An 18,370-nucleotide genomic window follows, 5' to 3' on the forward strand; every position below is an offset into this window, starting at 1 on the left:
CATGCAGTGTTGGTGTTTGGTTGGAGGGGTGTGTTTACATGCAGTGTTGGTGTTTGATTGGAGGGGTGTGTTTACATGCAGTGTTGGTGTTGATTGGAGGGGTGTGTTTACATGCAGTGTTGGTGTTTGATTGGAGGGGTGTGTTTACATGCAGTGTTGGTGTTTGATTGGAGGGGTGTGTTTGCATGCAGTGTTGGTGTTTGATTGGAGGGGTGTGTTTACATGCAGTGTTGGTGTTTGATTGGAGGGGTGTGTTTACATGCAGTGTTGGTGTTGATTGGAGGGGTGTGTTTGCATGCAGTGTTGGTGTTTGATTGGAGGGGTGTGTTTGCATGCAGTGTTGGTGTTTGATTGGAGGGGTGTGTTTGCATGCAGTGTTGGTGTTTGATTGGATGGGTGTGTTTACATGCAGTGTTGGTGTTGATTGGAGGGGTGTGTTTACATGCAGTGTTGGTGTTGATTGGAGGGGTGTGTTTACATGCAGTGTTGGTGTTTGGTTGGAGGGGTGTGTTTACATGCAGTGTTGGTGTTTGATTGGAGGGGTGTGTTTGCATGCAGTGTTGGTGTTTGATTGGAGGGGTGTGTTTGCATGCAGTGTTGGTGTTTGGTTGGAGGGGTGTGTTTGCATGCAGTGTTGGTGTTTGGTTGGAGGGGTGTGTTTGCATGCAGTGTTGGTGTTTGATTGGAGGGGTGTGTTTGCATGCAGTGTTGGTGTTTGATTGGAGGGGTGTGTTTACATGCAGTGTTGGTGTTTGATTGGAGGGGTGTGTTTGCATGCAGTGTTGGTGTTTGAAGGGGTGTGTTTACATGCAGTGTTGGTGTTTGATTGGAGGGGTGTGTTTGCATGCAGTGTTGGTGTTTGATTGGAGGGGTGTGTTTGCATGCAGTGTTGGTGTTTGATTGGAGGGGTGTGTTTACATGCAGTGTTGGTGTTTGATTGGAGGGGTGTGTTTGCATGCAGTGTTGGTGTTTGATTGGAGGGGTGTGTTTACATGCAGTGTTGGTGTTTGATTGGAGGGGTGTGTTTACATGCAGTGTTGGTGTTTGATTGGAGGGGTGTGTTTACATGCAGTGTTGGTGTTTGATTGGAGGGGTGTGTTTGCATGCAGTGTTGGTGTTTGATTGGAGGGGTGTGTTTGCATGCAGTGTTGGTGTTTGATTGGAGGGGTGTGTTTACATGCAGTGTTGGTGTTTGATTGGAGGGGTGTGTTTGCATGCAGTGTTGGTGTTGATTGGAGGGGTGTGTTTACATGCAGTGTTGGTGTTTGATTGGAGGGGTGTGTTTGCATGCAGTGTTGGTGTTTGATTGGAGGGGTGTGTTTACATGCAGTGTTGGTGTTTGATTGGAGGGGTGTGTTTGCATGCAGTGTTGGTGTTAGGTTGGAGGGGTGTGTTTGCATGCAGTGTTGGTGTTTGGTTGGAGGGGTGTGTTTGCATGCAGTGTTGGTGTTTGATTGGAGGGGTGTGTTTGCATGCAGTGTTGGTGTTTGATTGGAGGGGTGTGTTTACATGCAGTGTTGGTGCTTGATTGGAGGGGTGTGTTTGCATGCAGTGTTGGTGTTTGAAGGGGTGTGTTTACATGCAGTGTTGGTGTTTGATTGGAGGGGTGTGTTTGCATGCAGTGTTGGTGTTTGATTGGAGGGGTGTGTTTGCATGCAGTGTTGGTGTTTGATTGGAGGGGTGTGTTTGCATGCAGTGTTGGTGTTTGATTGGAGGGGTGTGTTTACATGCAGTGTTGGTGTTTGATTGGAGGGGTGTGTTTACATGCAGTGTTGGTGTTTGATTGGAGGGGTGTGTTTACATGCAGTGTTGGTGTTTGATTGGAGGGGTGTGTTTACATGCAGTGTTGGTGTTTGATTGGAGGGGTGTGTTTACATGCAGTGTTGGTGTTTGATTGGAGGGGTGTGTTTGCATGCAGTGTTGGTGTTTGATTGGAGGGGTGTGTTTACATGCAGTGTTGGTGTTTGATTGGAGGGGTGTGTTTGCATGCAGTGTTGGTGTTTGATTGGAGGGGTGTGTTTGCATGCAGTGTTGGTGTTTGATTGGAGGGGTGTGTTTGCATGCAGTGTTGGTGTTTGATTGGAGGGGTGTGTTTGCATGCAGTGTTGGTGTTTGATTGGAGGGGTGTGTTTGCATGCAGTGTTGGTGTTTGATTGGAGGGGTGTGTTTGCATGCAGTGTTGGTGTTTGATTGGAGGGGTGTGTTTACATACAGTGTTGGTATTTGATTGGAGGGGTGTGTTTACATACAGTGTTGGTGTTTGATTGGAGGGGTGTGTTTACATGCAGTGTTGGTGTTTGATTGGAGGGGTGTGTTTACATGCAGTGTTGGTGTTTGATTGGAGGGGTGTGTTTACATGCAGTGTTGGTGTTTGATTGGAGGGGTGTGTTTACATGCAGTGTTGGTGTTTGATTGGAGGGGTGTGTTTACATGCAGTGTTGGTGTTTGATTGGAGGGGTGTGTTTGCATGCAGTGTTGGTGTTTGATTGGAGGGGTGTGTTTACATGCAGTGTTGGTGTTTGATTGGAGGGGTGTGTTTGCATGCAGTGTTGGTGTTTGATTGGAGGGGTGTGTTTGCATGCAGTGTTGGTGTTTGATTGGAGGGGTGTGTTTACATGCAGTGTTGGTGTTTGATTGGAGGGGTGTGTTTGCATGCAGTGTTGGTGTTTGATTGGAGGGGTGTGTTTGCATGCAGTGTTGGTGTTTGATTGGAGGGGTGTGTTTACATGCAGTGTTGGTGTTTGATTGGAGGGGTGTGTTTGCATGCAGTGTTGGTGTTTGATTGGAGGGGTGTGTTTGCATGCAGTGTTGGTGTTTGATTGGAGGGGTGTGTTTACATGCAGTGTTGGTGTTTGGTTGGAGGGGTGTGTTTACATGCAGTGTTGGTGTTTGATTGGAGGGGTGTGTTTACATGCAGTGTTGGTGTTTGCATGCAGTGTTGGTGTTTGATAGGAGGGGTGTGTTTACATGCAGTGTTGGTGTTTGATTGGAGGGGTGTGTTTACATGCAGTGTTGGTGTTTGATTGGAGGGGTGTGTTTGCATGCAGTGTTGGTGTTTGATTGGAGGGGTGTGTTTACATGCAGTGTTGGTGTTTGATTGGAGGGGTGTGTTTGCATGCAGTGTTGGTGTTTTATTGGAGGGGTGTGTTTACATGCAGTGTTGGTGTTTGATTGGAGGGGTGTGTTTGCATGCAGTGTCGGTGTTTGATTGGAGGGGTGTGTTTGCATGCAGTGTCGGTGTTTGATTGGAGGGGTGTGTTTACATGCAGTGTTGGTGTTTGATTGGAGGGGTGTGTTTGCATGCAGTGTTGGTGTTTGATTGGAGGGGTGTGTTTGCATGCAGTGTTGGTGTTTGATTGGAGGGGTGTGTTTACATGCAGTGTTGGTGTTTGATTGGAGGGGTGTGTTTACATGCAGTGTTGGTGTTTGATTGGAGGGGTGTGTTTGCATGCAGTGTTGGTGTTTGGTTGGAGGGGTGTGTTTACATGCAGTGTTGGTGTTTGATTGGAGGGGTGTGTTTGCATACAGTGTTGGTGTTTGATTGGAGGGGTGTGTTTACATGCAGTGTTGGTGTTTGGTTGGAGGGGTGTGTTTACATGCAGTGTTGGTGTTTGATTGGAGGGGTGTGTTTGCATGCAGTGTTGGTGTTTGATTGGAGGGGTGTGTTTACATGCAGTGTTGGTGTTTGATTGGAGGGGTGTGTTTGCATGCAGTGTTGGTGTTTGATTGGAGGGGTGTGTTTGCATGCAGTGTTGGTGTTTGATTGGAGGGGTGTGTTTGCATGCAGTGTTGGTGTTTGATTGGAGGGGTGTGTTTACATGCAGTGTTGGTGTTTGATTGGAGGGGTGTGTTTACATGCAGTGTTGGTGTTTGATTGGAGGGGTGTGTTTGCATACAGTGTTGGTGTTTGATTGGAGGGGTGTGTTTGCATGCAGTGTTGGTGTTTGATTGGAGGGGTGTGTTTACATGCAGTGTTGGTGTTTGATTGGAGGGGTGTGTTTACATGCAGTGTTGGTGTTTGATTGGAGGGGTGTGTTTGCATGCAGTGTTGGTGTTTGATTGGAGGGGTGTGTTTACATGCAGTGTTGGTGTTTGATTGGAGGGGTGTGTTTGCATGCAGTGTTGGTGTTTGATTGGAGGGGTGTGTTTGCATGCAGTGTTGGTGTTTGATTGGAGGGGTGTGTTTGCATGCAGTGTTGGTGTTTGATTGGAGGGGTGTGTTTGCATGCAGTGTTGGTGTTTGATTGGAGGGGTGTGTTTACATACAGTGTTGGTATTTGATTGGAGGGGTGTGTTTACATACAGTGTTGGTGTTTGATTGGAGGGGTGTGTTTACATGCAGTGTTGGTGTTTGATTGGAGGGGTGTGTTTACATGCAGTGTTGGTGTTTGATTGGAGGGGTGTGTTTACATGCAGTGTTGGTGTTTGATTGGAGGGGTGTGTTTACATGCAGTGTTGGTGTTTGATTGGAGGGGTGTGTTTACATGCAGTGTTGGTGTTTGATTGGAGGGGTGTGTTTGCATGCAGTGTTGGTGTTTGATTGGAGGGGTGTGTTTACATGCAGTGTTGGTGTTTGATTGGAGGGGTGTGTTTGCATACAGTGTTGGTGTTTGATTGGAGGGGTGTGTTTACACTCAGTGTTGGTATTTGATTGGAGGGGTGTGTTTGCATGCAGTGTTGGTGTTTGATTGGAGGGGTGTGTTTACATGCAGTGTTGGTGTTTGATTGGAGGGGTGTGTTTGCATGCAGTGTTGGTGTTTGATTGGAGGGGTGTGTTTGCATGCAGTGTTGGTGTTTGATTGGAGGGGTGTGTTTGCATGCAGTGTTGGTGTTTGATTGGAGGGGTGTGTTTGCATGCAGTGTTGGTGTTTGATTGGAGGGGTGTGTTTCCATGCAGTGTTGGTGTTTGATTGGAGGGGTGTGTTTACATGCAGTGTTGGTGTTTGATTGGAGGGGTGTGTTTGCATGCAGTGTTGGTGTTTGATTGGAGGGGTGTGTTTGCATGCAGTGTTGGTGTTTGATTGGAGGGGTGTGTTTGCATGCAGTGTTGGTGTTTGATTGGAGGGGTGTGTTTACATGCAGTGTTGGTGTTTGATTGGAGGGGTGTGTTTACATGCAGTGTTGGTGTTTGATTGGAGGGGTGTGTTTACATGCAGTGTTGGTGTTTGATTGGAGGGGTGTGTTTGCATGCAGTGTTGGTGTTTGATTGGAGGGGTGTGTTTACATGTAGTGTTGGTGTTTGATTGGAGGGGTGTGTTTGCATGCAGTGTTGGTGTTTGATTGGAGGGGTGTGTTTGCATGCAGTGTTGGTGTTTGGAGGGGTGTGTTTGCATGCAGTGTTGGTGTTTGATTGGAGGGGTGTGTTTACATGCAGTGTTGGTGTTTGATTGGAGGGGTGTGTTTGCATGCAGTGTTGGTGTTTGATTGGAGGGGTGTGTTTACATGCAGTGTTGGTATTTGATTGGAGGGGTGTGTTTGCATGCAGTGTTGGTGTTTGATTGGAGGGGTGTGTTTACATGCAGTGTTGGTGTTGATTGGAGGGGTGTGTTTACATGCAGTGTTGGTGTTTGATTGGAGGGGTGTGTTTACATGCAGTGTTGGTGTTTGATTGGAGGGGTGTGTTTACATGCAGTGTTGGTGTTTGATTGGAGGGGTGTGTTTACATGCAGTGTTGGTGTTTGATTGGAGGGGTGTGTTTACATGCAGTGTTGGTGTTTGATTGGAGGGGTGTGTTTACATGCAGTGTTGGTGTTTGATTGGAGGGGTGTGTTTACATGCAGTGTTGGTGTTTGATTGGAGGGGTGTGTTTGCATGCAGTGTTGGTGTTTGATTGGAGGGGTGTGTTTGCATGCAGTGTTGGTGTTTGATTGGAGGGGTGTGTTTGCATGCAGTGTTGGTGTTTGATTGGAGGGGTGTGTTTGCATGCAGTGTTGGTGTTTGATTGGAGGGGTGTGTTTACATGCAGTGTTGGTGTTTGATTGGAGGGGTGTGTTTGCATGCAGTGTCGGTGTTTGATTGGGGGGGTGTGTTTACATGCAGTGTCGGTGTTTGATTGGAGGGGTGTGTTTACATGCAGTGTTGGTGTTTGATTGGAGGGGTGTGTTTGCATGCAGTGTTGGTGTTTGATTGGAGGGGTGTGTTTACATGCAGTGTTGGTGTTTGATTGGAGGGGTGTGTTTACATGCAGTGTTGGTGTTTAATTGGAGGGGTGTGTTTACATGCAGTGTTGGTGTTTGATTGGAGGGGTGTGTTTACATGCAGTGTTGGTGTTTGATTGGAGGGGTGTGTTTACATGCAGTGTTGGTGTTTGATTGGAGGGGTGTGTTTGCATGCAGTGTTGGTGTTTGATTGGAGGGGTGTGTTTACATGCAGTGTTGGTGTTTGATTGGAGGGGTGTGTTTACATGCAGTGTTGGTGTTTGATTGGAGGGGTGTGTTTACATGCAGTGTTGGTATTTGATTGGAGGGGTGTGTTTGCATGCAGTGTTGGTGTTTGATTGGAGGGGTGTGTTTACATGCAGTGTTGGTGTTTGATTGGAGGGGTGTGTTTGCATGCAGTGTTGGTGTTTGATTGGAGGGGTGTGTTTGCATGCAGTGTTGGTGTTTGATTGGAGGGGTGTGTTTACATGCAGTGTTGGTGTTTGATTGGAGGGGTGTGTTTACATACAGTGTTGGTGTTTGATTGGAGGGGTGTGTTTGCATGCAGTGTTGGTGTTTGATTGGAGGGGTGTGTTTGCATGCAGTGTTGGTGTTTGATTGGAGGGGTGTGTTTGCATGCAGTGTTGGTGTTTGATTGGAGGGGTGTGTTTGCATGCAGTGTTGGTGTTTGATTGGAGGGGTGTGTTTACATGCAGTGTTGGTGTTTGATTGGAGGGGTGTGTTTACATGCAGTGTTGGTGTTTGATTGGAGGGGTGTGTTTACATGCAGTGTTGGTGTTTGATTGGAGGGGTGTGTTTACATGCAGTGTTGGTGTTTGATTGGAGGGGTGTGTTTACATGCAGTGTTGGTGTTTGATTGGAGGGGTGTGTTTGCATGCAGTGTTGGTGTTTGATTGGAGGGGTGTGTTTACATGCAGTGTTGGTGTTTGATTGGAGGGGTGTGTTTACATGCAGTGTTGGTGTTTGATTGGAGGGGTGTGTTTACATGCAGTGTTGGTATTTGATTGGAGGGGTGTGTTTGCATGCAGTGTTGGTGTTTGATTGGAGGGGTGTGTTTACATGCAGTGTTGGTGTTTGATTGGAGGGGTGTGTTTGCATGCAGTGTTGGTGTTTGATTGGAGGGGTGTGTTTGCATGCAGTGTTGGTGTTTGATTGGAGGGGTGTGTTTACATGCAGTGTTGGTGTTTGATTGGAGGGGTGTGTTTACATGCAGTGTTGGTGTTTGATTGGAGGGGTGTGTTTGCATGTAGTGTTGGCGTGTGAATGTGAATTCCGGAATCTTTGAACACATGCAGTCCGTGACATGAAAACACAAAATCAAACACTGACACATGTACCTACAGATGCACATACACACGCACGCACGCAGGCGCGCACATCTAAATTTAAATGTTTTTAGCCACCTCTCTGTTATTAAAGGGGCCGGTGAGGCTGCAGCACCTGACTGATATTAAAGGTGACCATCAGTCTCCGTGCTTGCTACGTTGCCTATTCCCCACTAGATGTGCCCTCTCTCACACAACCTTTCTATGGTGATGGCCAGGAGTGCCCTCTGGTGGTCGCGGGGCTAATGACAGAACGAGATCAAATTTCTGACATTTAATTTCTTGTTTCATGGTAGAGTTATAGCTCTAGACGTGACGCAGTCCCCGTGGAACCCATGGGATGTCCCTGCTGGTTGCTCCATGTTTTAGAATTGTAGCAACAAACTTTTTATTAATTCGCAGTGAGAGGTAGAACCGTAATGCTGGCAGGTCAGCCTGGTGTGAATGCAGACAGACGGAGAAAGCCACCGAATCTCTCAAACAGGAGGGAAGCTGTGGCCGTGGGAGTGTAATGGGGCTCCTCTCCGTCCTGGTGATGGACTACAGAGAAACCCAGATCGTGACGGTTGGGAGGTGCGCTGGCATGTAATCTGCCAGTAAAGGGTTAATATTATAAATCATGTGTAGTTTTTTTTGTTTGTTTGTTTGGTTTTTATTTTGCCATTTTAGTGATGGGCAGAGTGCATTGTTTTCTTTATTTTTTTGATTAACCAAAATAAAAAGTTACAGTGTCGCCCATTAAAATCCAGCTATCAGCGAGTTTTATTCACTAAACTATGAATGGAGAATTCACGTTAAATACTGGTATTTTCTCAAACCAGTTGTGTTTACAATGCAGATTTTTGGGAAAAAGCTAAATTGGATAACTTTCCCAAGGCAGCAATTGTGGAGAACATGTATCACCATAAGGCAGCTATAGATTTAATGTGAATTATCTCCCAGACCCCCCAGACCCCCCCCTATTCTGCTGCTGCAGTCCCCAGCTATGAGGGGCAGGATCAGGGTTGGGACTTTCACTTTCTGTGTGAAGGGTCTCCTGGGGGCTACTGACTGAACTTCTCCTTCCAGAGCTGAGAGTTAGTCAGTTTATTGGGAGGGGCTGAGGAGGAGGGAAGACACACACACACACAGACACACACAGACACACACAGGCTGCAATTCACACACTGGGAAACTGGATTTACGTCCTTAAAGCTTTCACTGCAAATCCTGGGAACTGGGGAAACATCGCTTTCTGGAAAAGGGACCTCATCCCCAAATCCCTCTCCTCAACTAATGGAGAAATATAAAGGTAGAGTATGTGATAACTGAGCTATTACTTAACTGATATAATGTATCATGTCCTAGCTCAATGCAGATAAGATATAATGTATCATGTCCGAACTCCCTGAGATAAGATATAATGTATCATTTGTTAGCTGTATATATTGGTCAGAATGTCCTGTATGTTAGATAGCTGTATATATTGGTCAGAATGTCCTGTATGTTAGATAGCTGTATAGATTGGTCAGAATGTCCTGTATGTTAGATAGCTGTATAGATTGGTCAGAATGTCCTGTATGTTAGATAGCTGTATAGATTGGTCAGAATGTCCTGTATGTTAGATAGCTGTATAGATTGGTCAGAATGTCCTGTATGTTAGATAGCTGTATAGATTGGTTAGAATGCACTGTGTGTTAGATAGCTGTGTCGGTTGGTTAGAATGCACTGTGTGTTAGATAGCTGTATAGATTGGTTAGAATGCACTGTGTGTTAAATAGCTGTATAGATTGGTTAGAATGCACTGTGTGTTAGCTGTATAGACTGGTTAGAATGCACTGTGTGTTAGCTGTATAGACTGGTTAGAATGCACTGTGTGTTAGATAGCTGTATAGACTGGTTAGAATGCACTGTGTGTTAGATAGCTGTATAGATTGGTTAGAATGCACTGTGTGTTCGATAGCTGTACAGATTGATCAGAATGTCCTGTGTGTTTGATAGCTGTATAGATTGGTTAGAATGCACTGTGTGTTCGATAGCTGTGTCGATTGGTTAGAATGCACTGTGTGTTAGATAGCTGTATAGATTGGTTAGAATGCACTGTGTGTTAAATAGCTGTATAGACTGGTTAGAATGCACTGTGTGTTAGCTGTATAGACTGGTTAGAATGCACTGTGTGTTAGCTGTATCGATTGGTTAGAATGCACTGTGTGTTAGCTGTATAGATTGGTTAGAATGCACTGTGTGTTAGCTGTATAGATTGGTTAGAATGCACTGTGTGTTAAATAGCTGTATAGATTGGTTAGAATGCACTGTGTGTTAAATAGCTGTATAGATTGGTTAGAATGCACTGTGTGTTAGCTGTATAGACTGGTTAGAATGCACTGTGTGTTAGCTGTATAGACTGGTTAGAATGCACTGTGTGTTAGATAGCTGTATAGACTGGTTAGAATGCACTGTGTGTTAGATAGCTGTATAGATTGGTTAGAATGCACTGTGTGTTCGATAGCTGTACAGATTGATCAGAATGTCCTGTGTGTTTGATAGCTGTATAGATTGGTTAGAATGCACTGTGTGTTCGATAGCTGTGTCGATTGGTTAGAATGCACTGTGTGTTAGATAGCTGTATAGATTGGTTAGAATGCACTGTGTGTTAAATAGCTGTATAGACTGGTTAGAATGCACTGTGTGTTAGATAGCTGTATAGACTGGTTAGAATGCACTGTGTGTTAGCTGTATCGATTGGTTAGAATGCACTGTGTGTTAGCTGTATAGATTGGTTAGAATGCACTGTGTGTTAGCTGTATAGATTGGTTAGAATGCACTGTGTGTTAAATAGCTGTATAGATTGGTTAGAATGCACTGTGTGTTAAATAGCTGTATAGATTGGTTAGAATGCACTGTGTGTTAAATAGCTGTATAGACTGGTTAGAATGCACTGTGTGCTGTATCGATTGGTTAGAATGCACTGTGTGTTAGCTGTATAGATTGGTTAGAATGCACTGTGTGTTAGATAGCTGTATAGACTGGTTAGAATGCACTGTGTGTTAGATAGCTGTATCGATTGGTTAGAATGCACTGTGTGTTAGATAGCTGTATAGATTGATCAGAATGTCCTGTGTGTTAGCTGTATAGATTGATCAGAATGTCATGTGTGTTAGATAGCTGTATAGATTGATCAGAATGTCCTGTGTGTTAGATAGCTGTATAGATTGGTTAGAATGCACTGTGTGTTAGATAGCTGTATAGATTGGTTAGAATGCACTGTGTGTTAGATAGCTGTATAGATTGGTTAGAATGCACTGTGTGTTAGATAGCTGTATAGATTGGTTAGAATGCACTGTGTGTTAGCTGTATAGATTGGTTAGAATGCACTGTGTGTTAGCTGTATAGATTGGTTAGAATGCACTGTGTGTTAGATAGCTGTATAGATTGGTTAGAATGCACTGTGTGTTAGATAGCTGTATAGATTGGTTAGAATGCACTGTGTGTTAGCTGTATAGATTGGTTAGAATGCACTGTGTGTTAGCTGTATAGATTGGTTAGAATGCACTGTGTGTTAGCTGTATAGACTGGTTAGAATGCACTGTGTGTTAGATAGCTGTATAGACTGGTTAGAATGCACTGTGTGTTAGATAGCTGTATAGATTGGTTAGAATGCACTGTGTGTTAGATAGCTGTATAGATTGGTTAGAATGTCCTGCGTGTTAGATAGCTGTATTGATTGGTTAGAATGTATCCTCACCCATAATGCATTGTGTGCAGACATTCTCAGAGACATGTATAGTGGTTGTAGTGACACACAGTGTATAGATCAATGTGTCCCCTCTAGGCAGTCTCCCTTCCCCCCCTCACCAATCTTCTTTGGATTATCTGCAGTGCTGGCTGGCTGAAAGTCATAGGAGTTGCAGTTTTCTACCATTTGGGTGGCTTTTGCTATCATTGAAACAAAAGTATTCAAAATGACAGTATAGCCACCAAAACAACTTTTATCTTAATGAAGCAGTTTTGGTGTATAGATCATGCCCCTGCAGTCTCACTGCTCAATTATCTGCCATTTATGAGTTAAATCACTTTGTTTAAATGTCCCTAACCACACCTCCCAGCATGTGACTTGCACAGCCTTTCTATACACTTCCTGTAAAGTCATCTAATATTTACACTTTTGTCTGTTTTATTTAGAATTTTTTATCTCCTGCTCTGTTAACCACTTTAAACCCTTGAATAGTCTTCTGTGTGTGATTACATTTCAACTTACAGAGCAGATAAATTACATCTGATTGAAAATGAAACCATTTGTCAATCACAGGTCAATCACAGCCAGGGGAGGTGTGACAAGGGCTGTATAAATAAAGTGATTTAATTCCTAAATGGCAGAGAATTGGGCAGTGAGACTGCATGGATATGAGCTATACACCAAAACTGCTTAATTACGCTAAAGTTGTTTTGGTGACTATAGTGTCCCTTTAATGTAACCAACTGTGTTGTTCAATAAATTATGATTTGTCTGGAATTCATGTTTTAAATCAAAGTAGCTGAATTGAAAACATATCTGACTTGGGAAATGTATGAGTATTTGGTCTAAAATTTTAAATTATTTACAATTCCCACTCAGAGAATAAACGTATGGATCTAACACTGTATTCAGACTCAGTAGTTTGATCATAAAATAATATGAAGTACTGCGCATGCACATAATCGGTACATCAACACAAACCCAACCTGATTCAATTACCAATATGGCTGGGGTGATAACTGGGGGTCAACTGGCAATGGAGGGCAAAATTCATTTTTGGAAAAAACTCCACCATTCCTTGCTTATTGGTAGAAAATGTAAACATCTTGCGAATGTTATAAATATATAATTTCTCGAATTCTATAATAGCATCCAAAATATGGTCTGCAAATCAGGAAAAATTTACTCAACAGAAAATTGAATATGTCGGGGGTGGGCCAAGTCAGGTTTAAATAACTAAAAGTAATCAACGTTAAACCAAAATAGGCTGGGAGCCAATTGGAGTTGGGGCGGGGGGGGGGGGGGGGGAGGGGGTTGGTTGGTATACTGGAGCCAGCTTCCCGGGTCGGACCCGGTGTCTATAGAAGAAGCTCATGAGCCCTACGAACAAAAACTGAAACATGTTATAAAACATAAACATAGTAGACTTGTTGTCCAGATTAGACTGGAGGTGGTGGCTCATGATGCTGTCGTCTACGAAGCGCCCCCTGATCTGGGATAAACGGAACGACATTGGCTGGGTCCCAAGTAGTCGTTGTTGGGGAGGGGGTAGTAAGGCCCAGTTTTGCCAGTACAGTGTCCATCTCTGCGATATCAGTCACTCGGTGTTCAGTGTCCTGGTGCTGTATCGTGAGCATGTGGGCCGGTCCCTAGCTGTATGTCACCCCTCTGGCCGCCAGTGAAGTCGTCAGTGGACGAAGGGATTTCCGCCATTGCAGGGTAGTGCAGGATAGGTCTGAATAAAATGATATGTCCATGTCCTCAAATCTGTAGGGATTCTTCCCTTTGATGGCACTCATAAGTGCTGCTTTGTCTTGTCCATTTTGTAGCTTGACCAAGAGGTCCCCAGTAGTGGTGCCAGTGAGCTGTGGTGGTTTGGGTAAGCGAAACATGCCGTCTAGCTGTATCCCCTTTGCTTGTCTGGGTGGCAGCAGGGTTGCAAAAAGCCAGCGGAGGAGATGGGGCAACTCTGCAGAGGTTATCGTGTCATCGTGTCAGTGATACCTCGGATTTTTATATGCTTCCATCTGCGTTTATCCTCCATGGCAGCCAGTTGGTGGGATAGTGCAGTGTGGGCTGTGGTGAGTTCCCTCACCTGTGTCTGGAGGTCTGTCACCTGGGTTGCGTGTGCTTGGGTAAGTTGCTCCACGGTGGTTAAGCGGGTGGTAAACTCCCTGACATCATCCCTCACTTGGGAGATCTCCGTCGAGAGTGACTGGCGCAGGCCTGTTAGGAGAGAGGTGAGTATCTCTGTGGTCACCGGGTGGCCCGCTGTCGGCTGTACTTGCCTTGCCGGCGCTTGAGATCCAAGAGTCTCCGGGCAGTGCAGGTGCAAGTCGTCCGAGCTGTCTGAGTATTCCTCAGTGTCGGCCGCCATCTTGGGCCCTGTTGCGCCATGCATTCTCCTCAAGAGGTGGATTGCCGTGGCCGATCCGGGCGCAGTTTTTTGTTTTTTTTCCCCCATCACCGGTATTTTTACTATTATTATTATTATTATTATGTTATTTATATATAGAAAAAGTTATACTATATAGTAAAAGTTACGTTTTAAATATACCCCATTCCTATTTTGTTCTTTATTCTATAGAGGGCTAAATCCCTTCGTTTCTGTGGTGAACCAGCATCTTTTATTCCAGGGAATTACAGGAACGTCCATTATGTAACAATTTACATCACAATTCAGTTCAGTTCTGGACAGCAGAAGCACTCATTGCAAACGAGAATTAGAAATTTAAACATTTGTTTCATTTTTCCACTTCTCTTTATGGCCGGGGCAGGCAACCTTCGGCTCTCCAGGTGTTGCGGACATCAACCCGATGGAGTGTGGAAGGTTGCCTACCCTGGTCTATGCTGACTGGCGGAGCTTATTACAATGATTCGAGCGAAGATGGAGACGCCCAAGACGTTTGAGTTTCTATATTTACCTTTCTTTTCACACATACATGAACATAATATCCCAATTCTGGGAAGTGACCGCTCGCCTTTCATTATTTGTGCGCAGGACTGAGCATATTGGGGCTTTCTATTACACTGGGCACATTTCTAAACATAAATAAACCAGCAGGAACATTCCATTGGTTTCCACGGTGACTGCCCCACGCTTATAACTTTGCCCCAGAAATGCTCCATAACTTTGTCATTAACAAACTCCCCGTTCTGACTCAGACTAATGTAAGTGCATGAGATGTTTTGAAACCAAATTCCCAGCAATAGCATGGAGCACATTCCTGACACTGGGGGTGGGGGAGCGTGGCATCTTCTCTCCCTACAAATAATAATTCCTATCGCAGGAACAAAGATAAACAGGAAATCCTCCACTAATTAAAAGGCACCAATAACATGTACATATCATCAGATTTTGGTCTTGGAGCAAGTCGCCCCCATTATTGGAAGCGAGACGTGTGTCATTTATCCAGGCTGTATTACACAAACTGTGTCCTGTAAGATCAATGTATGGGATAAGATAAGATCTCTCTGCCATAATTGTAATTATTCATCAGTCCGTGCAGTAACAGGACATGTGACCTACTCGTTAACATATGTGAAGTAATGTGTGGCTTAATGAGCCGCTTTAATCCTCTGCTACATGATTGGCTAGGGCACATCTCTTATTCATTTTCATTGGCTGAGATATTTATGTTCTTTGTTGCCATTGGTTGGTACATTTCTTATTTACGTTCTGGTGCAATACCATTAGATATTATTTACCTTCTAACTCCGTGTCATTGTCGGTAACATCTGTTATCTCCTGGGTTTCATGTAATTGGCTGTCATATCGGTTATTATCTCATTGACTGTTACGTTGGTTATTATCTCACTGGTTTAATGTGATTGGCTGTCATATCGGTTATCTCACTGGTTCATTCTAATTGGCTGTCACCTCGGTTATTATCTCACTGGTTCATTCTAATTGTCTGTCACCTCGGTTATTATCTCACTGGTTTAATCTCATTGGCTGTCACCTCGGTTATTATCTCACTGGTTTAATCTCATTGGCTGTCACCTCGGTTATTATCTCACAGGTTTAATCTCATTGGCTGTCACCTCGGTTATTATCTTACAGGTTTAATCTCATTGGCTGTCACCTCGGTTATTATCTCACAGGTTTAATCTCATTGGCTGTCACCTCTGTTATTATCTCACAGGTTTAATCTCATTGGCTGTCACCTCGGTTATTATCTCACTATTTTAATCTCATTGGCTGTCACCTCGGTTATTATCTCACTGGTTTAATCTCATTGGCTGTCACCTTGGTTATTATCTCACTGGTTTAATCTCATTGGATGGGGATTCTTTCTGTTTAGTTCCCATTGCCGTATGGTATTAACAGATTTTGGAATGTTACCTGTGGTCTTAAATTTGAAATTGACTTTAATTTCTCACTTTCGGGAATGGCCCTGACTGTTTCTTCCAAGGAGAACATTGTGAGAGCAATTCAGTGTGAAGTGGTGGATGCTTGGAGCCAAATACATAAACGTGTAGATGGTAAAAGTCAGAAAGCCCAGATTGGTCTGTTGAAGATCTTGTCCAGGTTAAAACACGTGCTCCGTCCCTCCATATCCGTGCCAAATCAAAAAAGCTACGTTTATGTGAGTCCAGTCTTTACAATTCATTACATTTTTCAATATGTTTATTTTGGTCATTAAGTAACTTTAATTGACGATTTACCAGACTTTTTTCATACAATATATTCTAGGTTTTATGCCCTGATATTGCATTGCATGGCACTTGTAGTTTAGCATGCAAACATACATGCCAAGAGTCCTGACTCCCAAATCAGACTGGACAGTCCTGATTTGGAGTCCCTAGCACGCTTTCCCAGATTTCTTCTCCTCTGGTATAAGGTTAATACAGAGCATATGTGCTAAGTTCTGCGCATGTTCCATCATACTGCGCAATGTTGAATGAACAATGGGAATATCACAGCAAGTTTGTATCTCAATATCACTGATGTCTATTAAGGAATTGAAATAATATAATTTCAAGAATAAAGTTACTATTGACTGCTAACTGCATACAAACTCCTTGTGGGGCTTATATCGTACACCCATATATCCACTTATTGCTGCGTTTATACATTGTTCATTTATACACACATTGAGATAGTTGAAATTCTTACTCCAGCTGTAATCTGATGGACTAACAAAATGGCAGTTCCAAGAAACCTCATTTTTCTGATGTATGTGAAATGCATATTTCCATAGATTATGTAACATTTTTAGTAACTCTGCCCCCAGCAGGAGATCGCCGTGGGATTAATACCGAATGAGAATTTATTTTATCTGTTAGTGGGGTTTGTGCTTTGATGAAAGATGACTGTGACAATCCACGATCACGCTTCAACAGCTCACTCTAGCTGGTCTTATCTCTGCTCAAAAACACATCTCAGGAAAATAAACGCAATTTATATATGGGTCGTTTTCAGTAACGGGCGTTATCACAGATAAAACGAGTGCATGAACTGCTTCCTAAAATCCAGTGTGTATGGTGAAAAGATCAAAGGAGATGCAGACAAATTGGGGAAAAATATATTGCTTAATAAATATAATCAAAACGATCACGTTCCCACTATCTCGCTATATAACTATATCTGGGTTTATCTTCATTGGAATTTCTACAGAGTCTAATTAATCTAGGGACGTTAGAGGGTCAAAATATGTGGAACTTCAAAGGAGGCGTCTATGCTTTGCCAGAGACCGGTGGGGTACGTACGACCCCGGGGAGCCAGATAGATTATCTCTCATAATATTAGTGTGGATTTATTTTATCTAGTGAAGTAAAAGTTCTTTCAATTTAGAAATAAATAGTAACCATTTACTTATCTTAAGATTCACTATTATTAATATGGACTTAAAGGGACACCCCACACACATCTTGCTGAAGTGCTTAAAGGAACACTATAGTCACCTGACCAACATTAGCTTAATGAAGCAGTTTTGGTGTATAGAACATGCCCCTGCAGCCTCACTGCTCAATCCTTTGCTCAATCCTTTGCCATTTAGGAGTTAAATCCCTTTGTTTATGAACCCTAGTCACACCTCCCTGCATGTGACTTGCACAGCCTTCCATAAACACTTCCTGTTCCTATTTAGGCTTTCTTTATTACAAGTTCTGTTTAATTAAGATTTTCTTATCCCCTGCTATGGTAATAGCTTGCTAGACCCTGCAAGAGCCTCCTGTATGTGATTAAAGTTCAATTTAGAGATTGAGATACAATTATTTAAGGTAAATTACATCTGTTTGAAAGTGAAACCAGTTTTTTTTTTCATGCAGGCTCTGTCAATCATAGCCAGGGGAGGTGTGGCTAGGGCTGCATAAACAGAAACAAAGTGATTTAACTCCTAAATGACAGAGAATTGAGCAGTGAAATTGCAGGGGAATGATCTATACACAAAAACTGCTTTATTTAGCTAAAGTAATTTAGGTGACTATAGTGTTCTTTTAATATGTGAAAAGTGTGTTTTTGTTTTTTTTACATTTTATTTTTTTCATTTAACAAATGGTGCAGAATCCAATAAAAAATGTGATCCTGGGGGCGGGGCCTGACAGCCAAAATGGCCGGACGTGCTCTCTAAGATCTCTTACACTGGAGGGCACAAAAACGACAATCCTGGCAAATTCAATCATGCCAACAGCCTACAGTACCCAGAAAACGATAGAGAACCACACGAGGAAAAAGACGGTACCGGTCATGCACTACAACGATACACGAGCACATGAACCGGCCATGCGGCCTATACTGCAGCGGAACCCGAAGCCTGGGGGAGGTGGCCGATCGCCCAGCAAGGGACCCGCTCGCAAGCGAGAATTGCAAGATGCCCAGCTCCCCCCCCTCTGGACCGGCGGGGGATATCCCGGTCCTCGCTGGGGACGATTACCCCCACAACAAGACATGAACAAGCGACAACACTTGATGGTGAACGGGACTGTCAAGGCCCCAACAAGATGGCGCCATAGGCACAACCTGCGACAAAAGGCTCCCCTGCCAAACCACCCGTTCACACGCTGGACTTTTTCAAACGGCTCTGCACCAGCCTATGGTCTGGGCTCCGCAACAAGGGATGGCTCTTCAAGCAAGCGAGAAAAGAGGCGGCGGCATGGATTCGCCCTGCCACCCGGCGCCTCCTGAGTGGATGCCCGACCCGAGCCCCCAGAGCGGCCCTCAGACGGAG

The 18,370-nt window shown here is 44.0% G+C and overlaps 1 protein-coding gene across 5 annotated transcripts in view; it reads left to right on the plus strand.

Moving 5' to 3' along the window:
* Positions 1 to 8,528: 8,528 nt before the first annotated feature.
* AFAP1L2 (actin filament associated protein 1 like 2) overlaps positions 8,529 to 18,370 on the plus strand; it is a 136,416-nt gene continuing 126,574 nt past the window's right edge. For all 5 annotated transcript variants that reach the window (XM_063435086.1, XM_063435089.1, XM_063435091.1 and 2 more), the window contains exon 1: positions 8,529 to 8,774. In XM_063435086.1, the coding sequence (XP_063291156.1) occupies positions 8,759 to 8,774 (16 nt within the window). In that variant the 5' untranslated portion in view covers positions 8,529 to 8,758. The remainder of the gene's footprint in view (positions 8,775 to 18,370) is intronic.

This window comes from Pelobates fuscus, chromosome 10 (assembly GCF_036172605.1).
Source record: "Pelobates fuscus isolate aPelFus1 chromosome 10, aPelFus1.pri, whole genome shotgun sequence".
NCBI lineage: Eukaryota > Metazoa > Chordata > Amphibia > Anura > Pelobatidae > Pelobates > Pelobates fuscus.